The following is a 23,843-nucleotide window of genomic DNA, read 5'->3' on the forward strand; positions in this document are numbered from 1 at the left end:
ATATAGGCGATATGCGATATAAATTTGTGCCACGATATGGATTTTGAGCATATCGCCTATATCGCCGGACCGCGATATGATCCTGAGCCGGCACAGTGGAGAAGGAGAGAGTCCCTCCCTCCCCACTGCGCGGCTGCCGCTGACCACCAATGACAAGAGGAGGCGGGGAGGGACTGACAGTAAATCATTGAGTTTTCACGATCTCAGTGAGCGCATGAAAACTCAAATCCGATGGTATATTCTAACCCCCAGGCGTTCCCATGGTGACAGGGACGCTTGCCTGGGGGTTAGAACATACAGGGCCACGCCGCTGACAGTAGAACATTTAAAAACTAATCAGTAACTTTAACTTTATTAATTGGTGATCTCTTTACTGTATTACCTTACTAGGTCTTAGCTCCGGTAACTAGTGATGTCCGGTTCATGAACGAATCGTTCATTTGAATCGATTCAGTTCAGTGAACCGGAGGAGTCGATTCACTTGAATGATCCGATCCGTTTGAAACGGCTCTTCTCAGTCCCAGCAGACAGACCTCACGCTGGCAGCAGGAGCCTGAGGGAGGGACTGGGGAGGAGTCAGTAATATGATCTTAGAGTGGAAGCTGCTTCTGCCAGCCCCACCCCTCCCCGCCCACCAACCAATCACCGACCAGAGCTGAGGGGGCGAGGCCAGCACAGCACAGTAGCAGCTCTGACTCGAGTCCTCGGAGTAGTGCAGGGTCAGGGAGTCTAAATGAATCGAATGAGTCACAAGAATCTAAAGATCCGACTCAGTCAGTGACTCATTCCATTCATTGAGTTAGAAGAGCCGAGAGTCAGACTGTAGAACAGGTTACATTACACTGAGGCGGTCGGCTCTTGTTGCAGCAGTGATAAGGAGCAGAGAGATAAGAGAAGGGACAGATGACACAGAGTTTACATTACAGGATGAATTAAATTAACCCTTTAGAATCAAATTGGCTTCTCAGGAGATATATATGTTAAAGGCATATATAGGCAGTACTACTGAATGAGATGCCTTTAACATATATATCTCCTGAGAAGCCAATTTGATTTGTGGGATCTGTGGATGGCACCGTTTAGGGGAGGGGGGGGGGGGGGGGGATCTGTGGATGGCACCGTTTAGGGGAGGGGGGCGGATCTGTGGATGGCACCGTTTAGGGCGGGGGGGGTGTCTGTGGATGGCACCGTTTAGGGGAGGGGGGGGGGGATCTGTGGATGGCACTGTTTAGGGGAGGGGGGGGGATCTGTGGATGGCACCGTTTAGGGGAGGGGGGGGGGGGATCTGTGGATGGCACTGTTTAGGGGAGGGGGGGGGGGGGGATCTGTGGATGGCACTGTTTAGGGGAGGGGGGGGGGATCTGTGGATGGCACCGTTTAGGGGAGGGGGGGATCTGTGGATGGCACCGTTTAGGGGAGGGGGGGGGGATCTGTGGATGGCTCTGTTTAGGGGAGGGGGGGGGATCTGTGGATGGCACTGTTTAGGGGAGGGGGGGGATCTGTGGATGGCACTGTTTAGGGGAGGGGGGGGGATCTGTGGATGGCACCGTTTAGGGGAGGGGGGGGGAGATCTGTGGATGGCACCATTTAGGGGAGGGGGATCAGCTCCCTGCTGTTGTGTGCACAAAGCACAGGGCAGCAGGGAGAGTGTAAAGTCCTATTCACCCTAATAGAGCTCTGTTAGGGTGAATATGACAAGGGTTCTACGTTCTAGCCCTTAAGGAGACTAATAGTTATTAAATAAAAAGTAAAAAAAAGTTTAAACACGCCCCCCCAAATATAGAAAACAATATATCGCAATATATATATCGCATATCGCACATGCTTAAAATTATATCGCAATATAGATTTTAGGCCATATCGCCCACCCCTAATGTAAATCCGGTCTCTACCAGCAAGTAGGGCGTCTACTTGCTGGTAGCCGCAGCAGAAAACCGCCCCCTCGCCGTGTTGATTGACAGGGCCAGCCGCGATCTCCTCCTCCGGCCGGCCCTGTCAGTATTTCAAAAATCGCGCGCCTCTGACATCACCTAAAGAGAAGACGTAATCAGCGCAGGCGCACTGAGGGAGTTCTGAGGAAACGAGCCTCCTCATCTCAGAGCACCTACGCCGAATGAACAGAGGCGCGCGATTTTTGAAATACTGACAGGGCCGGCCGGAGGAGGAGATCGCGGCTGGCCCTGTCAATTAACACGACGAGGGGGCGGTTTTCTGCTGCGGCTACCAGCAAGTAGACTCCCTACTTGCTGGTAGAGACCGGATTTACATGTTATAAAACTTTGTTTTCTAAAGAAACGGCCGCATGAAAGTAAGTGATAAGATTATATTCTCCTATATCGCGCTATAAGGAATGTAACTATCCAAAAAAAAAAAAGACTTTTGTGGGGTGACAGAAGCCCTTTAAGTATTGCAACAGAATGAGATAATAGTACACTAAGGTCTCCATTAAAAATACACACTTGCTTCTAGTGGTTTTTATTTTTGGTTCGCGAATCCCATGGATTTCACGTGTTTTTCACAAATTTTTTTAGTTTTTTTTATGTGTTCTTGCATTTCTATTACAACGGATATGTCAAAAATGTCAAAAAGTATGACTTGGAGCATACTGCATTTTAAACATCTCCAATGAACCAAATAAAAAAGGTTGTCCAGTTTCAGAAAGTTTATAAAGATAGACCAGGCACTCTATATATGTAGCCAACAAGCGAGATATTTATTAAATATAAAACAATCAATTCACAAAATGACAGCATAAAATAGCAGCATAAAATAGCAGTAGCACAATAGATAATAAATAGCAATAATATAGCGGCAACAGACAACAATATAGCAGCAGTAATTGGCAGCAACAAGTGTCAGCAAATGTCAGCAGCAAAAGTATCGTTCAGTGGCAGTAAATTAGAGCAAGGGCAATGATGTGTTAAAGTCCATCCAGATGAACCGCAAATACAAATCGGAAGCTCCTTTTAAACTGCAGTAGTATACTGCCAAAGTCTTTCTTTCAAATAGATTACCCAAATGGTGAGTCAGAATAATGTCTCATATTAAAATTCCACCCCTGGTTAGTTCACGGTATAACGGGAGAGACTAGAGGGTACAATGTAAACAGCAATGTGGCGTCCCACACAATTGTATTTGCTTATTCACTGTTACCTTACTCTTGTTTCATTCCGGTCTCTGAATACCGACTCGTTGATCTCAGCTGACTCTGTCCGGTGTCGTCAGCGATTCAGCGCTCGTTGAACTCGAGTGCCGTCAGGGTTTTTCGTTCCAGGAACTTAGGTTAAATCCAGGGGAGACTTTCTGCCAGCATGCCGGTGTAAGGTAACCACTGAGGAAGGGGCCACGTCCCCGAAATGCGTGTGGTCTATACCTTACACCGGCATGCTGGCAGAAAGGTTAAATCCAGGGGAGACTAAGTTCCTGGAACGAAAAACCCTGACGGCACTAGAGTTCAACGAGCGCTGAATCGCTGACGACCCCGGACAAAGTCAGCTGAGATCAACGAGTCGGTATTCAGAGACTGGAATGAAACGAGTAAGGTAACAGTGAATAAGCAAATACAATTGTGTGAGACGCCACATTGCTGTTTACATTGTACCCTCTAGTCTCTCCCGTTATACCGTGAACTAACCAGGAGTGGAATTTTAATATGAGACATTATTCTGACTCACCATTTGGGTAATCTATTTGAAAGAAAGATCTATAATAAGAAATAGACCTCCTTGCGCTCCCGGCGTGTGGGTTTGCAAAAATCAGCCAAGCCTGGCTGATTCCGCGGCTAGGTGTCAAAAAAGGAGCTGTTGTCCTCCTTGAAATTATAATCTAAGTAGTAGTTGTATCACCCGAAGGTGACGTGAGACACCAGCGCTGGAGTGGCAAGACCCGACCGCTATCTCCCTCTTTGTCTTAGATGTAGAAGTAAGTATAGGGGGGGGGGGGAAGGAAGGGGGGAGAGGGTACAGATGACTATACCAAGGCCACAGAGGGGCAATCCGTAGCGCTCGCTGTCTATGCTGTAGGGATGCAAAGAAGGCAAGCACATTCGAATAATGGTGCAAATTTCCAGTGTGCAGTATAAAGTATAATGTGTACCTGGTATGTTCCTGCTTTATTAAATTCAGTGATGTGTCTTTTTCAATTATTTTTTTTTCTCCGTTCCTGTAAGTGTACTGCAATAAGTCCGTCCTCCTGGCTCACCTGCTAGCACAGACGCTGCCCCGGCCGGAAGCAAGCGTGGTGCGAGGGAGCTTGTTGTTACGGTCGTCCTGGAAACCGCTTCGGTGATGTCACCTCTGTGGATACCGTAGCCTCCGTAGGACAAAAAACCTCCAACGCGTTTCGGGGCCTGTCGGGCTCCTTCGTCAGGGAACGAAGGAGCCCGACAGGCCCCGAAACGCGTTGGAGGTTTTTTGTCCTACGGAGGCTACGGTATCCACAGAGGTGACGTCACCGAAGCGGTTTCCAGGACGACCGTAACAACAAGCTCCCTCGCACCACGCTTGCTTCCGGCCGGGGCAGCGTCTGTGCTAGCAGGTGAGCCAGGAGGACGGACTTATTGCAGTACACTTACAGGAACGGAGAAAAAAAAATAATTGAAAAAGACACATCACTGAATTTAATAAAGCAGGAACATACCAGGTACACATTATACTTTATACTGCACACTGGAAATTTGCACCATTATTCGAATGTGCTTGCCTTCTTTGCATCCCTACAGCATAGACAGCGAGCGCTACGGATTGCCCCCTCTGTGGCCTTGGTATAGTCATCTGTTCCCTCTCCCCCCTTCCTTTTTCCCCCCCTATACTTACTTCTACCTCTAAGACAAAGAGGGAGATAGCGGTCGGGTCTTGCCACTCCAGCGCTGGTGTCTCACGTCACCTTCGGGTGATACAACTACTATTTGAAAGAAAGACTTTGGCAGTATACTACTGCAGTTTAAAAGGAGCTTCCGATTTGTATTTGTGGTTCATCTGGATGGACTTTAACACATCATTGCCCTTGCTCTAATTTACTGCCACTAAACGATACTTTTGCTGCTGACATTTGCTGACACTTGTTGCTGCCAATTATTGCTGCTATATTGTTGTCTGTTGCTGCTATATTATTGCTATTTATTATCTATTGTGCTACTGCTATTTTATGCTGTCATTTTGTGAATTGATTGTTTTATATTTAATAAATATCTCGCTTGTTGGCTACATATATAGAGTGCCTGGTCTATCTTTATAAATTTTTTACAACCCCTTTGTGGCTGGGTGGGTCACTTAGACCAAGAGCACCTGTTCCACATTGTCTAATTGGAGTGATGCACAGATTTTCTTTTCTATACAGTTTCAGAAAGTATCCGGACAACACTGAAGATTAGCCTGAATAAAGAATAGAATGGTACTTACCCTGCAACTCTAGAACTGGCGCTCAAGTTTTCCAATCTGGGTTCTGTTTTCTCAGCTGCGATGGTGATGTCATGTCCATAACATGTGATCACTGCAGCCAAGCTGGCCTCTTGGCTGCAGCGGTCACTTGTGAAGTTGCTGTTGCACCCAAGTAAACAGAGCCTAGTAGGGAGAACCAGAACAGCAGTGCTGGATTTTCTAGGTAGGTACTGCTCTGTTCTTTATTGCATCCTATTCCTAAGTGTTGTCTGGTTTCCTATTCAAACTGAACAGCCCATTTAATGGCCAGACACTTTTTTGTGATTTAGCGATTTGGTGGTGTAATAGGGGCCACTTTTATTTTTTGGGATGCCAAAATAATGTTGGAGTTTTTTTTATTTTTATATGACTCAATTTTCTGTGACACTTTCTTTGTTATTAAGTTTTATCACAGATTTATTTTTTTCCTGCAGGGGGGAAGACCAAAGGATTTTTAATGTCTTTTAGAGTATTTTCACACCTGTGGCATGGCTATCCGGCAAGCTGTTCTGGCAGGTGAACAGCCCGCCGGATCCACCATGCCGCAAGTGCCCGTGTGCTGCCGCTCCGTCCCCATTGACTGTAATAGGGGCAGGGGGCGGAGCTACGGCACGGCCACAGATTGCTGGTCTAAAAGTCCTGCATGTCCAACTTTTTAGTGTGGCGATCACTGCCGTGCTGCGCCATAGCTCCGCCCCCGCCCCATTATAGTCAATGGGGACGGAGCGGCAGCACAGCAGTGAACGGGTAATTGCGGCATGGCGGATCCGGCGGATAGCCATGCCGAAGGTGTGAAAGTACCCATAGCTTGCAAATTGACACTAACAGTGCTTTAACGCGCCAGATTTTGTGGCAGAAAATTTTGCGACTGAAAATCAGTTCCATTCATTTCAATGGGGCGGCAAGCACATGGATTTTTCCATGACTTCAGGTGGAACTGGTTTTCAGTCAAGGAATTTTCTGCCACAAAATCTGTAGGTGCCCTATAATACATAATTAAAATAGATTCCCTATTCTGTGTTGGTCATTTTGATATTTATGTAGTCTTGTGTGAATGGGGAGGATGTTTATTACACTTTTGGGGATTTTTTTTTTTAGTTTGTATGTGGTTCGACATGGTGCAGATTAGGTCAATTTCTGCACCTAAAGCAGAGTGTAAATGAAATTTGAGTAATCTCATTTACACTCTGGTGGTACTGTATTACGCTGTGGCTTATACGTATGAAAATCTGTGAGGAAAAAAACGCACTTAGGGTGCTTTCACACTTGCGTTGTGAGGATCCGGCAGGCTGTAACGTCCCGCTGGATCCGTCACACCGCATGACAAATGCATTGCAAGTGCGGATCCGTCTCGCCGTTTGCCATGCGGAGAGACGGATCCGTCTTGTATTTCCCCCCAATCTGATGGAGCGGCCTGTTGGGCATACGCCCTGCTGCTCCATTCATTCTCTATGGGAGTGCTGGAGATGACGGTGATCAGCTATTTCTGACACTTCCATAGACAATGGGACATGCTAGTAGAAAACCCTGATGAGTGGGTTGTTCAGAGTGCACCCATCATATGTGCACATTGTCAGATAGGGCACACTGACATCACAAAGTGTCTTTCAGCCAAATAAAACATTGGGGGTCATTTATGCTTACATAATAGAAACCACCCCAAAAGGACCCCATTTTAGAAACTACACACCTCAAGGTATACAAAACTGATTTTACAAATTTTGTTAACCCTTTAGGTGTTCCACAAGAATTAATGGAAAATAGAGATAAAATTACACTTTTTTAGGCAGATTTTCCATTTTAATATTTTTTTCCCAGTTACAAAGCAAGGGTTAACAGCCAAACAAAACAATATTTATGGCTCTGATTCTGTAGTTTACGACCACATATGAGGTGTTTCTGTAAACTGCTGTACGGGCACACGGCAGGGCGCAGAAGGAAAGGAATGCCATACGGTTTTTGGAAGGCAGATTTTGCTGGACTGGTTTTTTGACACCATGTCCAATTTGAAGCCCCCCTGATGCACCCCTAGAGTAGAAACTCCAAAAAAGTGACCCCATTTTAGAAACTACGGGATGGGGTGGCAGTTTTGTTGGTACTATTTTAGGGTACTTATGATTTTTTGTTGCTCTATAGTACACTTTTTGTGAGGCAAGGTGACAAGAAATAGCTGTTTTGGCACTTTTCTTATTTTTTTTTTTTTTTAACATTCATCTTACAGGTTAGATGAATAAATAGAAGGGGTGGTCCCTTAGGGGTGGTGCGCGGGCACCCCCCAAAAACTACTCGTTAATTGAAACTAAGTGAGAGAAAGGGGTAGTAACATATTAAAACCTAACTTTTTTTTATTAGGGTTATTAAAAGTCCCAGTGATGGGAAGAGAACCCCTACCAGACAAACAAGACACACAACAACAGGGGACCTGGGGTAGCAGGTCGCCTGATGGTCAGATACACGTTCACGTCTCCGAACTCTGAGGGGTTAGGTCATGTGATATTTTAATAGAGCAGGTTATTACGGATGCGGCAATACCTAATGTTTCCTCTTTTTTTTTAATGTAAGTTTTACATAAGATTTTTTTTGTTTCAAAAATCATGTTTGTGTCTCCATATTCTGAGAGCCATAGTTTATTTTTTTCAGTTTTTGGGCAATTATGTTAGGTAGGGTCTCATTTTTTGCAGGATGAGAGGACTGTTTGGCACTTTTTTGGGGTTCATATTACTTTTTGATCGCTTGCTATTACACTTTTTGAGATGCATGGTGACAAAAAATGGCTTTTTTTGTCACTGCGTTTTTATTGTTTTTGTTTTTTTACTGTAGGATTAGGTCATGTAATATTTTCATAGAGCAGGTTATTACGGACGCGGCGATACCAAATATGTATACTTTTTTATTTTTTTATTTTATATATTTACTTACGTTTTACACAAGTGGCAGATGAGGTTTAAGGCTACTTTCACACTTGCGGCAGAGAGATCCGGCAAGCAGTTCCGTCGCCGGAACTGCCTGCCGGATCAGGCAAAATGTATGCTAACTGATGGCATTAGTAAGACTGATCAGGATCCTGATCAGTCTTAAAAATGCCTGATCAGTCGAAAAAATGCATTGAAATGCCGGATCCGTCTTTCCGGTGTCATCCGGCAAAAACGGATCCGGCATTTATTTTTTCACCTTTTTTTCAGTCTGCGCATGCGCATACCGGAAGGACGGATCCGGCATTCCGGTATTCTGAATGCCGGATCCGGCACTAATACATTCCTATGGGAAAAAATGCCTGATCCGGCATTCAGGCAAGTCTTCAGTTTTTTTAGCCGGAGATAAAACCGTAGCATGCTACGGTTTTCTCTTTTGCCTGATCAGTCAAAACGACTGAACTGAAGACATCCTGATGCAAACTGAACGGATTACTCTCCATTCAGAATGCATGGGGACATACCTGATCAGTTCTTTTCCGGTATAGAGCCCCTGTGACGGAACTCTATGCCGGAAAAGAACAACGCAAGTGTGAAAGTAGCCTTACACTGATAAATGTAAAGTTATGCACATGGGAAGGAATAATGCAAGTCACCCATACATACTAAATGATAAAACTCGGTAACTCTGACATGGAAAAGGATGTAGGAATTTTAATAACTGCAAACTAAGCTGCAAAACCAGTGTCGGGCAGCTGCTGCCAAGGCCATTAAGATAATGGGTTGCATCAAAAGGGGCATAGATGCCCGTGATAAGAACATAGTCCTACCACTTTACAAATCGCTAGTCAGACCACACATGGAGTACTGTGTACAGTTCTGGGCTTCTATGAACAAGGCAGACATAGCAGGGCTGGAGAGCGTCCAGAGGAGGGCAACTAAAGTAATAACTGGAATGGGGCAACTACAGTACCCTGAAAGATTATCAACATTAGGGTTATTCACTTTAGAAAAAAGACTACTGAGGGGAGATCTAATTAATATGTATAAATATATCGGGGATCAGTACAGAGATCTATCCCATCATCTATTTATCCCCAGGACTATGACGAGGGGACATCCTCTGCATCTAGAGCAAGCATCCTCAAACTGCGGCCCTCCAGCTGTTGTAAAACTACAAATCCCACAATGCCCTGCTGTAGGCTGATACCTGTAGGCTGTTCGGGCATGCTGGGAGTTGTAGTTTTGCAACAGCTGGAGGGCCGCAGTTTGAGGATGCCTGGTCTAGAGGAAAGAATGTTTGTACACAAACATAGAAGAGGATTCTTTACGGTAAGAGCAGTGAGACTATGGAACTCTCGGGAAGAAATTTTTTTATGGGGGAAAATTGGCTTCTACCTCAGTGTTTTTTTTGTTTTTGTTTTTCTTTTTTTTTTGCCTTCCTCTGGATCAACTTGCAGGATGACAGGCCGAACTGGATGGACAAATGTCTTTTTTCGGCCTTATCTGCTATGCTTTTTTTAAAACCTAAAAAATATTTTTAGTGTCTCCATATTATGAGCCATAGTTTTTTTATTTTTTGGCCGATCGTCTTAAAGAGGACCTTTCACCAGAGGAAAGCCTCTAAACTAACTATACAGAAGTGTAGAGCGGCGCCCAGGGATCCCGCTGCACTTACTGTTATCCCCGGGCGCCGCTCTGTTCGCCCGGTATAGCCTCCGGTATGTAAGTAGTTAGGCTCCACCCAGTTAAGCCTGCCGCGGTCTCCTTCTCCTATGCTGTAGCGCTGGCCAATGGCAGCGCTCAGCTCATAGCCAGGCTATGAGCTGAGCGCTGCCATTGGCCAGCGCTACAGCATAGGAGAAGAAGACGCCGGCAGGATCAAGTGGGTGGAGCCTAACTACTTACATACCGGAGGCTATACCGGGCGAACGGAGCGGCGCCCGGGGATAACAGTAAGTGCAGCGGGATCCCTGGGCGCCGCTCTACACTTCTGTATAGTTAGTTTAGAGGCTTTCCTCTGGTGAAAGGCCCTCTTTAAGTAGAGGCTCATTTTTGCGGGATGAGGTGACAGATTGGTACTATTTGGTGGGCATACGCCTTTTTCAGGATGTCCCTCCATGACTGCACCCATGGAGGTTGTCTTATTGGTCTCTGTAGGGACAGGAAGCGAGAGAGATTAAAAGGTGTTGTTCCCTGCTCTGGGGAATAAGAAGGATTTAGGCCGAATCTGGTCGGGGGGTCCTTCCTCTCCTCTTCAGATTCAGGAAGCCTAACGCTAGCACCTCTCGGGGTAGAGGTCCCCTAGCTGACCCCAATACCTTGTACCCCTGTACCTCTTTTGCCGCTGTACCGAGGCCGCTTCTTCCGGTTGGGAGCTATGGGATTGGCTGCGGCTCCTGCACTTCTCCTGTTCGGCGTGCGGGCGGAAGATCATGTGACCTGAAGTCGCGATCACATGGTTGGAAGAAGATGGCGGCGCCCAGGTAACGCTAGAGACCGGGATGGCGGTTGCATGCAGAAGGGGTTGACTCTTCGTTTGAATGAGTCCCCCCAGGAAGAGAGGAGGCGGCGACAGGATGGACCAGGTAGGACATAAATTGTGAGGTCAGCTTTGTCTGTGTGAGGCCAGCTTTGTGTGAGGCATGGAGGTCCAGATGTCAGCTATGCAGGACACTAGCGCAGATATCCCTGTCCAGAGTCTTGTAAATACCTGTAAGGTGGCTCATATCACCTTTTTTTTATGCAGTGCATATTCAGCTAATGGACTCTCTCCTCCTCTTGTAGGGAGAGAGAGACTCTACAGCAGTGGCGTTGCTAGGGCTGGTGTCAACCGGTGCAGTAGAAAATGGTGTCACACCCCCCCCCTCCCCAAAGCAATAATTTTTTTTGCCATATATGGGGGCTATGGTGGTGCTACTGCCATAGGGAGCATCCGTTAGCTCAGCAGACTTCCCCTAGCAGTCAGAGCCTGGTCTCGGGAGGGGCACTTCCAGATTATTTTCTGTCCGCCGCCACAAAACAATGGTGCTTATAGAACAGACTACACAGTGTAGCGGTATACTGTGTGGCACAGTGTAGAGGTATACTGTATATTGTGTAAACAAATATGAAGGGGTACACTCAGAAGGGAAACACCTGAGTGTGCCCCTTCATATTTGCTTACACCTCATTTGTTCTTTGTGGTCCAGAGGGTGAGCACCTTATCCATACGGTGAGGGGGTGAGCCGCTGTATTTTTCGGTTTTATCATATACTGTATATTGTGTGGCACAGTGTAGAGGTATACTGTATATTGTGCGGCACAGTGTAGAGGTGTATATTGTGTGGCACAGTGTATGCTATGTGTATTACAAACATATTCCACATGAAACTTAGTTACTTGGCTTGAGCCTTGGGGATCTCGGACGCCACTTCAACACTTTGGCCGGGGCTCGCGGAGCTGATTTGTTTTTTCCTAATGAGAAAGATTTCATAATAAAGATTTGGAGAAGGGGCAAAGGGATAGCAGAGCAGAGAGAGGCTGGCGCTGCTACTAGGGGGTCATACCATGGGGGAGTAATAAAGCCCACCATAATCCCCCCCCCCCCCCCCAGTAGAAATAATTCTCCTTATAATGTGACAGTGCAAAAATACCCCCTTGTAATGTCCCCATAGTGCCCCCATAATGTCAGTATAAAATACCCCTATATAGTGCCCCCAGTAAATTCCCCCATAGTGCTCCTCTCCCCCCTTCCTGCTAGTGCCCCCCATAATGTACCAGTATAAAATGCCCCATATATAGTGCCCCAGTAGATGCCCTCAGTGTCCCGCGTTTGATAGGCTGCCGGCCTAGTGTCCCCCATAATGCCCCCAGTGCTCCAGACAAAAAAAAATTACCAGGAGCCATTGGCTCCTAAACTAAAAAATTTAGGAGCCAAATTAAATTTTTTAGTCGCCAAATTTAAAATGCATTTAATTTTAAAAAAAGGACTTTGAGAAGATGAGATGCAGGTGCACTACATATAGGAAAAAACAGCACCACATGCCTCTCACATCCAGGGACATCTTCTGGGGGACAAGGTGACTAAAAATGGCGAATTGCGTGGTTTAGAGTTTTTTTTCTGTTACGGCCTTCACAGAGCGGGAATATTTTTTAATATTTTAATAGCTCACATTTTTTGGGACATGGCGATATGTAATATGTTTATTCTTTATTGTTTGTACATTTTATATGTAAAACTGGGAAGGGGGCCATTTAAACTTTTAGTATTTTGGTGTTTTTTTTTTTTTGTTTTTTTTTAATAACCATTTCTTCCCTTAGGGACTAGAACCTGGATCTTTTCTTCCCTTGTCCTATTCACCCTGATAGAGATCTATCGGGGTGAATCTCCCTGCTGCCCTGGGCTCTGTGCACATAGCAGCAGGGAGCTGAACATGGCAGCCAGGGCTTCAGTAGCGTCCTGGCTGCCATGTAACGATCTGAGCCCCAGCAGTGTAATCTGCCACTGCTACCACTGGAGGGGATGGGACCCTGTGGCCACCATATAACAATGAAGGAGGGGGGGGGGGGGGGTGACTACTTGTGGCCAGTGATAATGGGGAAGGGGGGCAGAGGCTTTGGGGGGGGGGGGGGAGCACTGCGCCACCAATGAATGTAATTAAAAAGAGGACCTTTCGTGGGTCCAAAGAATACCTCAGAAAATGCCTGACTCAGTCAGAATTTTTTTAGTGTTTTTGAGGCGTTTTTGCTTATATGATGGTGTAAATTTAGGCTGCACCAGATAAAGGGTATGACCACCGTGTGGCACTTGAGCACGGCGAGGTCTAATGAGACCACACTGTTTGGTCGGTCTGTATTCTTAATGGCTGTCTTGGGCTATTTCCAGCAGTCCAACTGCTCCATTCATACGAGGGCACACAGGACCCTCGTGATCAGTGGGCAGACAGCCACCGATCTGTTATTCATTGGATAGGGGATAACATGTTGTAACTGGAATATCCCTTGATTATTTATTCATACAATTCATACAATTGTATGAAAGAGGACCTTTCATGGGTCCAAAGAATAAGAACTTATCAGCAGGCTGCATAGAGCGGCGCCCAGGGATCTAAGTGCACTTACTACTATTCCTGGGCGCCGCTCCGTTCGTCCGCTGTGGCCCCCGGTATTTTCAGCATTCAGAGGAAGGAGGAGGAGACGCCAGTGTGTCTCCGTCTCCATAACAGCAGCGCTGTCCAATCACAGCGCAGAGCTCAGAGCCAGGGAGAAAAAAAACCTCCCTGGCTCTGAGCTCTGCGCTGTGATTGGACAGCGCTGCTGTCAGGGAGACGGAGAGACACTGGAGTCTCCTCCTTCCTCTGAATGCTGAAAATACCGGGGGCCACAGAGGACGAACGGAGCGGCGCCCAGGAATAGTAGTAAGTGCACTTAGATCCCTGGGCGCTGCTCTATGCAGCCTGCTGATAAGTTCTTATTCTTTGGACCCACGAAAGGTCCTCTTTCATACAATTGTCTGCAGCGGTATCACAGACCCGTCACCCGGCCTCAATAACAGGGCATGTGATTTGTGGCACCTGAGGGGTTAATGGCCGCGGATCGCATGCCCTGTTATTGAGGCCGGATGCCCGGTCTGTGATACCGCTGCCTATACTTATGTTTTACAATCATTGGTGGCGCAGTGGCGACAGCTCCTCCCCTCCTCCTCCCTGCTATATCCCCATTGGTGGTAGTGGCGGCCGCGTCACAGTGGAGAGGGAGGGACTCCTTCCTTCTCCACTGTGCGGTGTGCTACTGAAGGGAACTTAGGCTGCGCAGGAGAGCGGCGGTACAGTCGCAAATGGCGACAAGACTAAAAAGTCTTGTCGCCATCTGCAAATTTTAAGGCGCATTGGCGACCGTTTTGGTCGCCATCTGGAGCCCTGGCCCCCCCAATAATGTGCCAGTAAGTGTCCCCATAGACCCCACCCCATCATGTACCAGTATCGAGTGCCTCTCCCCCCCCCCCCCCCACATGTCCCAGTATCATAGTGCCATCTCCCCCCCCCCTCCCCAATGTGCCAGTATCACGTGCCTCTCTCCTTCCCACCCCCCATGTGCCAGTATCATAGTGCCAAACCCCCCCATGTGCCAGTATCAAGTGCCTCTCTCCCTGTCCTGCCCCGTCCTGACTATGTGCGGAGGTCGGCCAGAATAGCAGCACGAGTTTAGGGTTTTGTTTTGGTTTCGTTCTGGATCCGCCTCTCATCAGGTGCACTGGGTGGGGTCATTAGTTTAAATAGCACTCCATCCCAGTGCTCTGAGCGGATTATAGGAATCACTTTGGTCTAGGAAGCTAGGAAGGAAGGTTGTCTGTTCCAGCTCAGAAAGATAAGTGTGGTTTCAAGTTTGGTTGTTTTGTGTCATCTCTCCCATCCAGGTTCTGTGCGAGCAGGCTGCTCCTATTTCCCCTCTTCATCTCAGGGAATTTAGGGTGTTTCAGCCCAGGCACGGGGACGACACATACCTACCACCAAGGTCTGCATGTGGGCTGAGCAGTGCAGGGAGAGAGGTCAGGGATTAGCTAGGAGGTGACTTTTCCCCTGCCTCTCGCCTAGAGCCTGGTTGGTGGTTTATCTGTTAGTCTGAGTGCACGTCCGCCGTGACACTCTTCTCCCCCCCCCCCCCCCATGTCCCAGTATCATAGTGCCTCTCCCCCCCCCCCCCCCCCCCCATGTGCCAGTATCATAGTGCCATCTCCCCCCCCCAATGTGCCAGTATCAAGTGCCTCTCTCTCTTCCCCCCCCCCATGTCCCAGTATCAGGTGCCAACCCCCCTCCCCCCCATGGCAGTAACAGTCGGGTATAAAAAAAAACAACACTTACCTCCATGTCAGCGATGCGATGCAGCCTCTTCCTGTGTCCCGCCCTGTATGTCCATATATGAAGTCAGTGCTTGTGTATTCTAATTTAGCCTGTATTTCAGAAAAGTTTCTGCTGGGATTCGAACCCACAACCTTCTGTTTTAGAGGCAAAGCACTTAACCATACAGCCATAAGATCTGCCTTGCTACTGACTAAAAAGTATGAGACTTCTACTATTATAGCTGGCTAAGTGTACATCTATACACATGACAGCTGCCCTAACACACCCAGCTCTGCTATATCTCTATATATGATAGTTGCCCCAGCACACCCAGCTCTGCTATATCTCTATATGTGATAGTTGCCCCAGCACACCCAGCTCTGCTACATCTAATACACATGACAGCTGCACCAGCACACTCAGCTCTAATTTATCTCTATATATGACAGCTGCCCCAGCACACCCAGCACTGCTACATCTATATATCTCTAAGTATTGCTATACAGTAGATAGAGATATAGCAGAGCTGAGTGTGCTGGGGCAGCTGTCATGTGTATAGATGTAGCAGAGCTGGGTGTGTTTGGGCAGCTGTCATGTGTATAGATGTAGCAGAGCTGAGTGTGCTGGTGCAGCGGTCATGTGTATAGATGTAGCAGAGCTGGGCGTGCTGGGGCAGCTATCATATATGATGCCAAAGTGCCAGTATAAAGTGCCTCTCTCCTTTCCCCCCCCCCCCCCCCACACAAAAAAGTGCTATATTTCTATATATGACAGCTGCCCCAGCAAACCCAGCTCTGCTACATCTATATATCTCTAAGTATTGCTATACAGTAGATAGATATATAGAGATATAGCAGAGCTGAGTGTGCTGGGGCAGCTGTCATGTGTATAGATGTAGCAGAGCTGGGTTTGCTGGGGCAGCTGTCATGTGTATAGATGTAGCAGAGCTGGGATAGTAGAGCTGAGTGTGCTGGTGCAGTTGTCATGTGTATTAGATGTAGCAGAGCTGGGTGTGCTGGGGCAGCTATCATATAGAGATATAGCAGTGCTGGGTGTGTTGGGGCAGCTGTCATGTGTATGCTTATCCAGCTATAACAGTAGAAGTCTCATACTTTTTCAGTCAGTAGCAAGGCTTATCTTATAGCTGTGTGGGTAAGTGCTTTGCCTCTGATACAGAACGTCGTGGGTTCGAATCCCAGCAGAAACTTTTCTGAAATACAGGCTAAATTAGAATACACAAGCACTGACTCCATATATGGACATACAGGGCGGGACACAGGAAGAGGCTGCATCGCATCGCTGACAGAAGGTCAGGGGTTCAAATCCCAGACACATCTTTCCCTCTCCTGAGGACGGCAATACAAATGACTCGTAACTGCCGGCCCCTGCTGGTGTCACCCCATCAATGGTGTCATCTGGTGCGGTCCGCACCCCCCCTTGCAACGCCACTGCTCTACAGTTAAATCTCTGGGAAAACCTAAAAAAGCCAGAAGATGTGTTATATGTTCAAAAAAGTTGCCAGAGTCAAATAAAAAAGCTTTTTGTAGTGACTGGCGAAAATTCTCAGAGAGGAGCAGTCGTCTCTTCTGTCAGACTTAAGAGTGATTGTGAAAGAGGAGATCCAGGCGGCCAGTTCCAATATGGTTCAGAAACCGTGCGCTGGTTCCCCTCCTGCAAAATGACCCAGAGTTCTAATGGAGTCAGAGTCTGAGGAAGAGGGGTTGTATCGTTCAGAAGAGATGGAAGAAGATCAGTGTTCGTCATATTTTGCAGATGATCAAAAGAGATCTTTTTTCACAAGAAGATTTAGACCCCCTTCTGTCGGCAGTAAGACAGGATATTGAGGAATAAGGCTACTTTCACACTACTGTTCAGAGCGGGTCCGTCTGATGTCTGCTCAGACTGATACGCTCCTATAATGCAGACGTTTGTATCCGTTCAGAACGGATCCGTCTGCATTATAGTTTGAAAAAAAATTGTGAAAGTAGCCTGAACGGATCCGTCCAGACTTTACATTGAAAGTCAATGGGGGACGGATCTGTTTGAAGATTGAGCCATATTGTGTCATCTTCAAACGGATCCGTCCCCATTGACTTACATTGTAAGTCTGGACGGATCCGCTTGCCTCCGCACGGCCAGGCGGACACCCGAACGCTGCAAGCAGCGTTCAGGTGTCCGCTTGCTGAGCGGAGGCTAAACGCTGCCAGACTGATGCATTCTGAGCGGATCCACGTCCACTCAGAATGCATTAGGGCTGGACGGATGCGTTCGCGGCCGCTTGTGAGCCCCTTCAAACGGAGCTCACAAGCGGACACCCGAATGCAGGTGTGAAAGTAGCCTAAGAGCAGACTCGTTCAGTTCAGGATGAAATGTTCGGCGGGTTAAAAGCAAAGAAAAAGTTGTTCCCTGTAAACGAAAATTTAAGGGACTTGGTGATCGACGAGTGGGCTGATGCTGATAAGAAGTTATATATACCACGTGAATTTAAAAATGGGTTACTTTTCAACCCTGAGGATACAAAACTGTGGGATGTGGTCCCTAAGGTGGATATCCAGGTAGCAAAAGTGGTTAAGAGAACCACACTACCATTTGAAGATTCGGCTCAATTAGAAGATCCAATGGATAGAAAGATTGACGGATTACTCGAGAGCGTGGGAGGTATCAGCCAACACAATCAATACTAACATTGCTGCTACCTCTGTAGCCAGGTCTCTGTGTTTATGGGTGAATCAGCTGGAGGAGCATCTTAAACAGGACACCTCTAGGAAAGAGATCCTGGGTTCGCTACCTTTATTTAAATTAGCCGCGTTTTTTATGGCAGACGCTTCAGCTGAGTCCATAAGATTTTCAGCAAAGGCAGATTCCTTGACAAATACAGCTAGGAGAGCGTGGTGTCAAAAATCCTGGTCAGGGGATATAGCCTCTAAAAATAAGCTATACCTCTTAAAGGATCCCACCTCTTCGGCCCAGTATTAGATGAAATTCTGGAAAAGACGGCGGATAAAAAGAAAGGGTTCCCGGAGGAGAAAAGCAAGAAACCATTGCCCTTTCGTAAGCCGGCCAGCAGTTTCCAAAACACTCCTAGGAGTAATGGGAAGATGGAGCTACCCGAAAGGAGGAAAAGGCAGAGGAGGGTTTCTCTTTAATCACAATACCAAGACAGAGAGAGGATGACGCCAGGCCAGTAGGGGGCAGACTCCAGTTCTTTTGGGAAAATTGGATCCAAATAACCAAGAATCAGTATATTCTGGAGACCATCCAGAAAGGGTTCAGAATAGTTTCACTTCCCTCCACCACAGCTGTTTCAGACTACAGATTTCCAGTCAGTTTCGCTTCAGGATCAACTTTACCCAGATGTCCAAAAGCTATTGAAAATGGGGTCAATAGTGGAGGTCCCTCCTACAGAGGACTTCAAGGGTCACTATTCAAAACTTTTTTTTTCATAACAAAACCTGACTGATCCAAAAGGACCATCATCAACCTAAAATTCTTAAACAAATGGATAACACATGATCATTTCAAGATGGAGTCAATAAAATCTACGATTCAACTGATAGGTCCAGGTGCTTTTCTGTGCACCCTGGATCTAAAAAAATGCCTATTACCACATCCCCATTCACAATCAGTTTCAGCAGTACTTGAGATTTGCGATTAAGAAAGGAGGGAAGATATTGCATTACCAATTTCAGTGCCTTCCTTTTGGGATGTCGTCACCCCCCCGCAACCCCCCCCCTTTCCCCGAATCTTCACAAAGGTAGTGACGGAGATAGTGGCCTATCTAAGACAGAGGCAGGTAACTATAATCCCATACCTAGACTACTTTCTACTTGTTGCAGAGTCAGAACAGGAATTAGAGCATCACAAAAAGACTCTCTTTGCTCACAAATCTGGGATGGAAGATAAACCAGGAAAAATCGGATTTACAGCCAGCAACAAAGAAGTAGTTCCTGGGAACTCTCTGATTCGGTAGCTCAGCATTCTTTCTTTCCTCAGGACAAGCAGATCAACATAAGGGAAAGAATAAGCTCTTCAGATTAAAGGAAAAGCAGACACTGCGAGAGGCCATGCAGATCCTGGGTCTAATGACCTTGTGCATTGCGACAGTACATTGGGCCCAGTTCCATTCAAGAACTCTCCAGGGGGAGGTCCTCTCTACCTGGGACAAAGATCACTGATCATTAAACTCCGTTATAGTTCTCTCGGACAGAGCAGTAGACTCCCTCTCCTGGTGATTGGTAGCAGAGAACCTGTCAAGGGGGGTTTCCTGGAACATGATACCTCTCAGGATAATAACCACGGACGCAAGCAGCCGGGGTTGGGGAGCTCATTTAAACAATCGGTTCTTTCAGGGCAGTTGGTCCAGTACAGACTCCCTAAGATCCTCAAACTACAAAGAGCTGAAAGCTGTTTGGGAGTCTCTGAAAGCCGCAGAACATCTCCTCATAGGTCATCATGTCAGTCTCATTGGACAATATGACAGTCTGTTACATAAAACGACAGGGAGGGACAAAGAACCCTGAACTTCAGTGGTTAGCAGATCTTATCTTCAAGTGGGCAGAAAAGAAAGTCTTATCCATTACAGCCACGCACCTGAAAGGGACCCTCAACTCCACAGCGGACTTCCTCAGTCGACACAGAGTCGAACCAGGGGAGTGGAAATTAAACAAGGAAGTGTTCCAGATGATTTGTCAGGAATGGGGAAGACCACAGGTGGATTTATTTGCGTCCAGCAGAAATACTCAGCTGGACTGTTTTTCTTCTCGCTAGACCTAAGAGGGAGACCGTTGGCGGTAGATGCTCTATCCCAAAAATGGGACATGAGTCTAGCTTACGCATTTCCTCCACTTCCCCTTATACCGTTAATCCTGAAGAAGTTGAGAGCGAGTTCAACTACGCTGATTTTGGTGGCACCAGCTTGGCCCAAGAGAGCCTGGTTTTCGGTTCTAAAGATCATGTCCATCAGATAACCGATGACCCTTCCAAAAAGACAGGATCTCCTGTCACAAGGACCGCTTTTACATCCCAATCTGGACAGACAATCTTACAGCCTGTATCCAGAGAGGCAGACGTTAAGAAACAGGGGACTTTCAGATAAGGTAATCTCAACTCTACAAGGCTGCCGCAAACCTGTCACGAGAGCTATATATAATAAAATATGGAAGAAATTTTCGGCCTGGTTGTCGCAAAATCAGGTGGATACCAGATCTCCTTCGGAGGGTTGCATATTAGAATTTCTTCAGGAGGGATTTGATGCAGGACTAAAACCCAGCACGCTTAAAGTACAGATCTCGGCACTCAGCTGTTGTCTAGATACACCCCTTGCAGAACATAGCTGGATTAGGAGTTTCCTAAGGGCAGCTTCTAGGTTGAAACCCACCTTGAGACAGTCTATTCCGCCATGGAGTCTAAATGTAGTCTTAGAAGGTTTATGTGACCCCCCCCCCCCCCTTGAGCCAATCTATCTTATATCTCAAAAATTACTCTTTCAAGGCGGTATTCCTCCTGGCCATAACCACAGCTCGCAGGATAGGAGAAATTCAGGCGTTATCTATTAAAGAACCATACTTAAGGATTTTGGATGATCGCATAATCCTGAAGCTAGATCCAGCATTTTTACCTAAGGTGGTCTCAACCTTTCATAGAGAGCAAGTGCTAACACTCCCTTCATTTTGTTCCTCTCCCAAAAATATACAGGAGAAGAGATTCCAGTGCCTGGATGTTAGAACGATTCTAGCCTATCTTGACAGAACAAGTACCTGGAGAAGATCAAGTAATTTATTCATCCAATTTGGTGGGAAGAATAGAGGCCTGAAAGCTTCAAAACAGACGTTGGCACGGTGGATTAAAGAAGCATACAGACTTCAGGAGAAAACCTGTCCTTTAAATTTGAAGGCGCATTCTACTAGAGCCATGGCAACTTCCTGGGCAGAGAAGGCAGATGCTACAATTGATCAGATTTGCAAGGCTGCAACCTGGTCTAACTTCCTAACTTTTGCCAGACATTACAGACTAGATGTGTTGGCCAGCTAGGACTTTGCTTTCGGGCGGAAAGTCCTGCAGGCAGTAGTTCCCCCCGCTCCCTAGGATATTAAGTTGTTAGTTCTCCATGGGTGTTGTCATAAAATAAATAAAATGCTTCCGTTTTGTCCCCACTCAAAACGTAACTGAACGGAATGCTCCAAAATGCATTCCGTTCCGTTTGATTGCGTTCTCATACTGGAGAGCAAACCGCAGCATGCTGTGGTTTTCTTTCCTTCATGGAATGCGGCGCAAAACTGACACAATAGAAAACTGATCCATCACCGTTGTTTTTCAGTGGAGTTTGACGGAAGTAGCCTAACACTCCTCCGTGATTTTGTCTGGTTTTAAAATGATTGTGTTATTAAAGGGGTTGTGCGCTTTTTTAATATTGATGATCTATCATGAGGATAGGACATCAGTATCAGATCGGAGTGGGGCCGACACCTGGCAGCCCCTGCTAAGCTGGTTGAAGAAAAGCTACCCTATATGAGCGCTGCCTTTTCTTAATTGTTTACCTGCTCGCCATCAGAACTGCAGCAGTGAGCTGCACCTACACCTAAGCCATCCCATGCACTTAAACGGAATAGCACTTTCCTATTCACTTTAAAAGGGTCGTACAAGTGCTGCTTTCTCTTCAAACAGCTGATCGGCAGGGGTGGCGGGAGTCAGACCCCCTTCAATCTGATGTTGATGTCCTATGCAGACGATAGGTAAGTGAAAAACACTGGGTACCACTAAAATATTTGTGGGTGCAGACTGCATGCAATTGTAGTACCAAAAGAAAAGCAAGAAAGTGCATGCCCAAGTAGATGCACACCAAAGGTCACATTAGATATTTATAAATCTTTATAAGGAACCAGATACAGATTTGAATGAATAAAACTCCACATGCAGCACAATCCATATTAAGACAATACTGAAACTCCATGAATTGCATGGTTAAATACACACACATTGTTATTCAACAGGTCATGATTGTAACATATCACATAATGTCAACACAAAAATGTCCATATTGCTTCCTTTGCTGGCTAGAAACAATCTCGGTACACTAGTAAATGCTTTGTCAACTTTCGCTTTGTGATGCCATTTGCTGAAGTGAGACAACCCCTTCAAGGTGGTTTGGGCGTTTAAATAAGTAAGGCTACTTTCACACTAGCGTTCGGAGCGGATCCGTCTGATGTTTCATCAGACTGATCCGCTCCGATAATGCAGACGTTTGCATCCGTTCAGAACGGATCCGTCTGCATTATAACTTAGAAAATTTTCTAAGTCAGAAAGTAGCCTGAGCGGATCCGTTTACATTGAAAGTCAATGGGGAACGGATCCGCTTGAAGATTGAGCCATATGGTGTCATCTTCAAGCGGATCCGTCCCCATTGACTTCCATTATAAGTCTGGACGGATCCGCTCGCCTCCGCACGGCCAGGCGGACACCCGAACGCTGCAAGCAGCGTTCAGGTGTCCGCTCACTGAGCGGAGGCTGAGCGCTGGCAGGCGGATGCATTCTCAGTGGATCCGCCTCCACTTAGAATGCATTAGGGCCAGACGGATGCGTTCGGGGCCGCTCGTGAGCCCCTTCAAACGGAGCGCACGAGCGGACACCCGAACGCTAGTGTGAAAGTAGCCTAACTCATCATACATAGGTACGCAAGTGGCACAAGTGCTAAATAGTCATCGGGTTGTTGGTATAGTTTACAGGGGTAAACAATCTGGGGCAGAGGCCTTACCATTAGCCACACTGTGATCTCAAGCCTAATCGGGGCATCAACTAATTGAACATTTTCCTGTGACAAGGAGAGAAATTGGTCATACAGCCTCTGGTTCTGGGCTGTATCTAACTTACTTTTTCAGGTGTGTGTTTTATGTTTTAATCTGAATATTGTCTGTTTTCAGGTCAGAAATGTGAATTCCAGGATGCTTATCTTTTACTTAGTGAAAAAAAGATCTCCAGCGTGCAGTCAATAGTGCCTGCTCTTGAGATTGCAAATGCACACCGCAAACCCTTGGTTATAATCGCTGAAGATGTTGATGGGGAAGCTTTGAGTACCCTAGTATTAAACAGGTAAAGATCACCATAAAATCAAATACCGTATGTTCATTTTTTGACGACTTTAGTTACTGAATATTTTAAAGGAGTTATGCAAAGTTTAAGTTATACACCATCCACAGGTTGAGGGCTAACTATCTGGTCTGTGGGGGTCTGACCTGTTGCATCCCCACCAATCCTGTTCCCCTGTCTGAATGTTGTGGCAGGTTGAGCATGTGTGTATTGCTCTATGCGTTTTCTGTGGGATTGCTGGATATCGCGCCTGGCAATGGTAAAAATTGTCCTTCACACAATAACACACCACAGTGCAGTTCAGTAATTTGTTGCCCCTTTAAGGTCACTTTAAGACTGCAACAGCATTTAGTGCTATTATGGCCCCCCGTACCTGGAACTTCATTCAGCAAGCTCTACTGAACCAGATTCAAAGCTAAAATGCTGCCACACTGGAATTGTCTGGAAGGGGCCTAACAGTGTCTGTTATAATGTAAAATTTATTCTCTGTGAAAACCTGTACACTGTGCAATAAGTAATACTGTTTTAGTGTATTAATCCATAAATATATTTTAAATATGCAGAAATATTACACAGCTCATAGGCTACTTTCGCACTTGCGTTTTGGCTTT

General features: G+C 46.5%; 1 protein-coding gene across 2 annotated transcripts in view; it reads left to right on the forward strand.

Moving 5' to 3' along the window:
* The window catches only part of HSPD1 (heat shock protein family D (Hsp60) member 1), a 160,638-nt gene that overhangs the window by 72,954 nt on the left and 63,841 nt on the right, over positions 1–23,843 (forward strand). For both annotated transcript variants that reach the window (XM_040439679.1, XM_040439678.1), the window contains exon 7: positions 23,067–23,235. In XM_040439679.1, coding sequence (XP_040295613.1) covers positions 23,067–23,235 — 169 coding nt within the window. The remainder of the gene's footprint in view (positions 1–23,066; positions 23,236–23,843) is intronic.

This window comes from Bufo bufo, chromosome 7, assembly GCF_905171765.1.
Source record: "Bufo bufo chromosome 7, aBufBuf1.1, whole genome shotgun sequence".
In the NCBI taxonomy this organism is placed as follows: domain Eukaryota; kingdom Metazoa; phylum Chordata; class Amphibia; order Anura; family Bufonidae; genus Bufo; species Bufo bufo.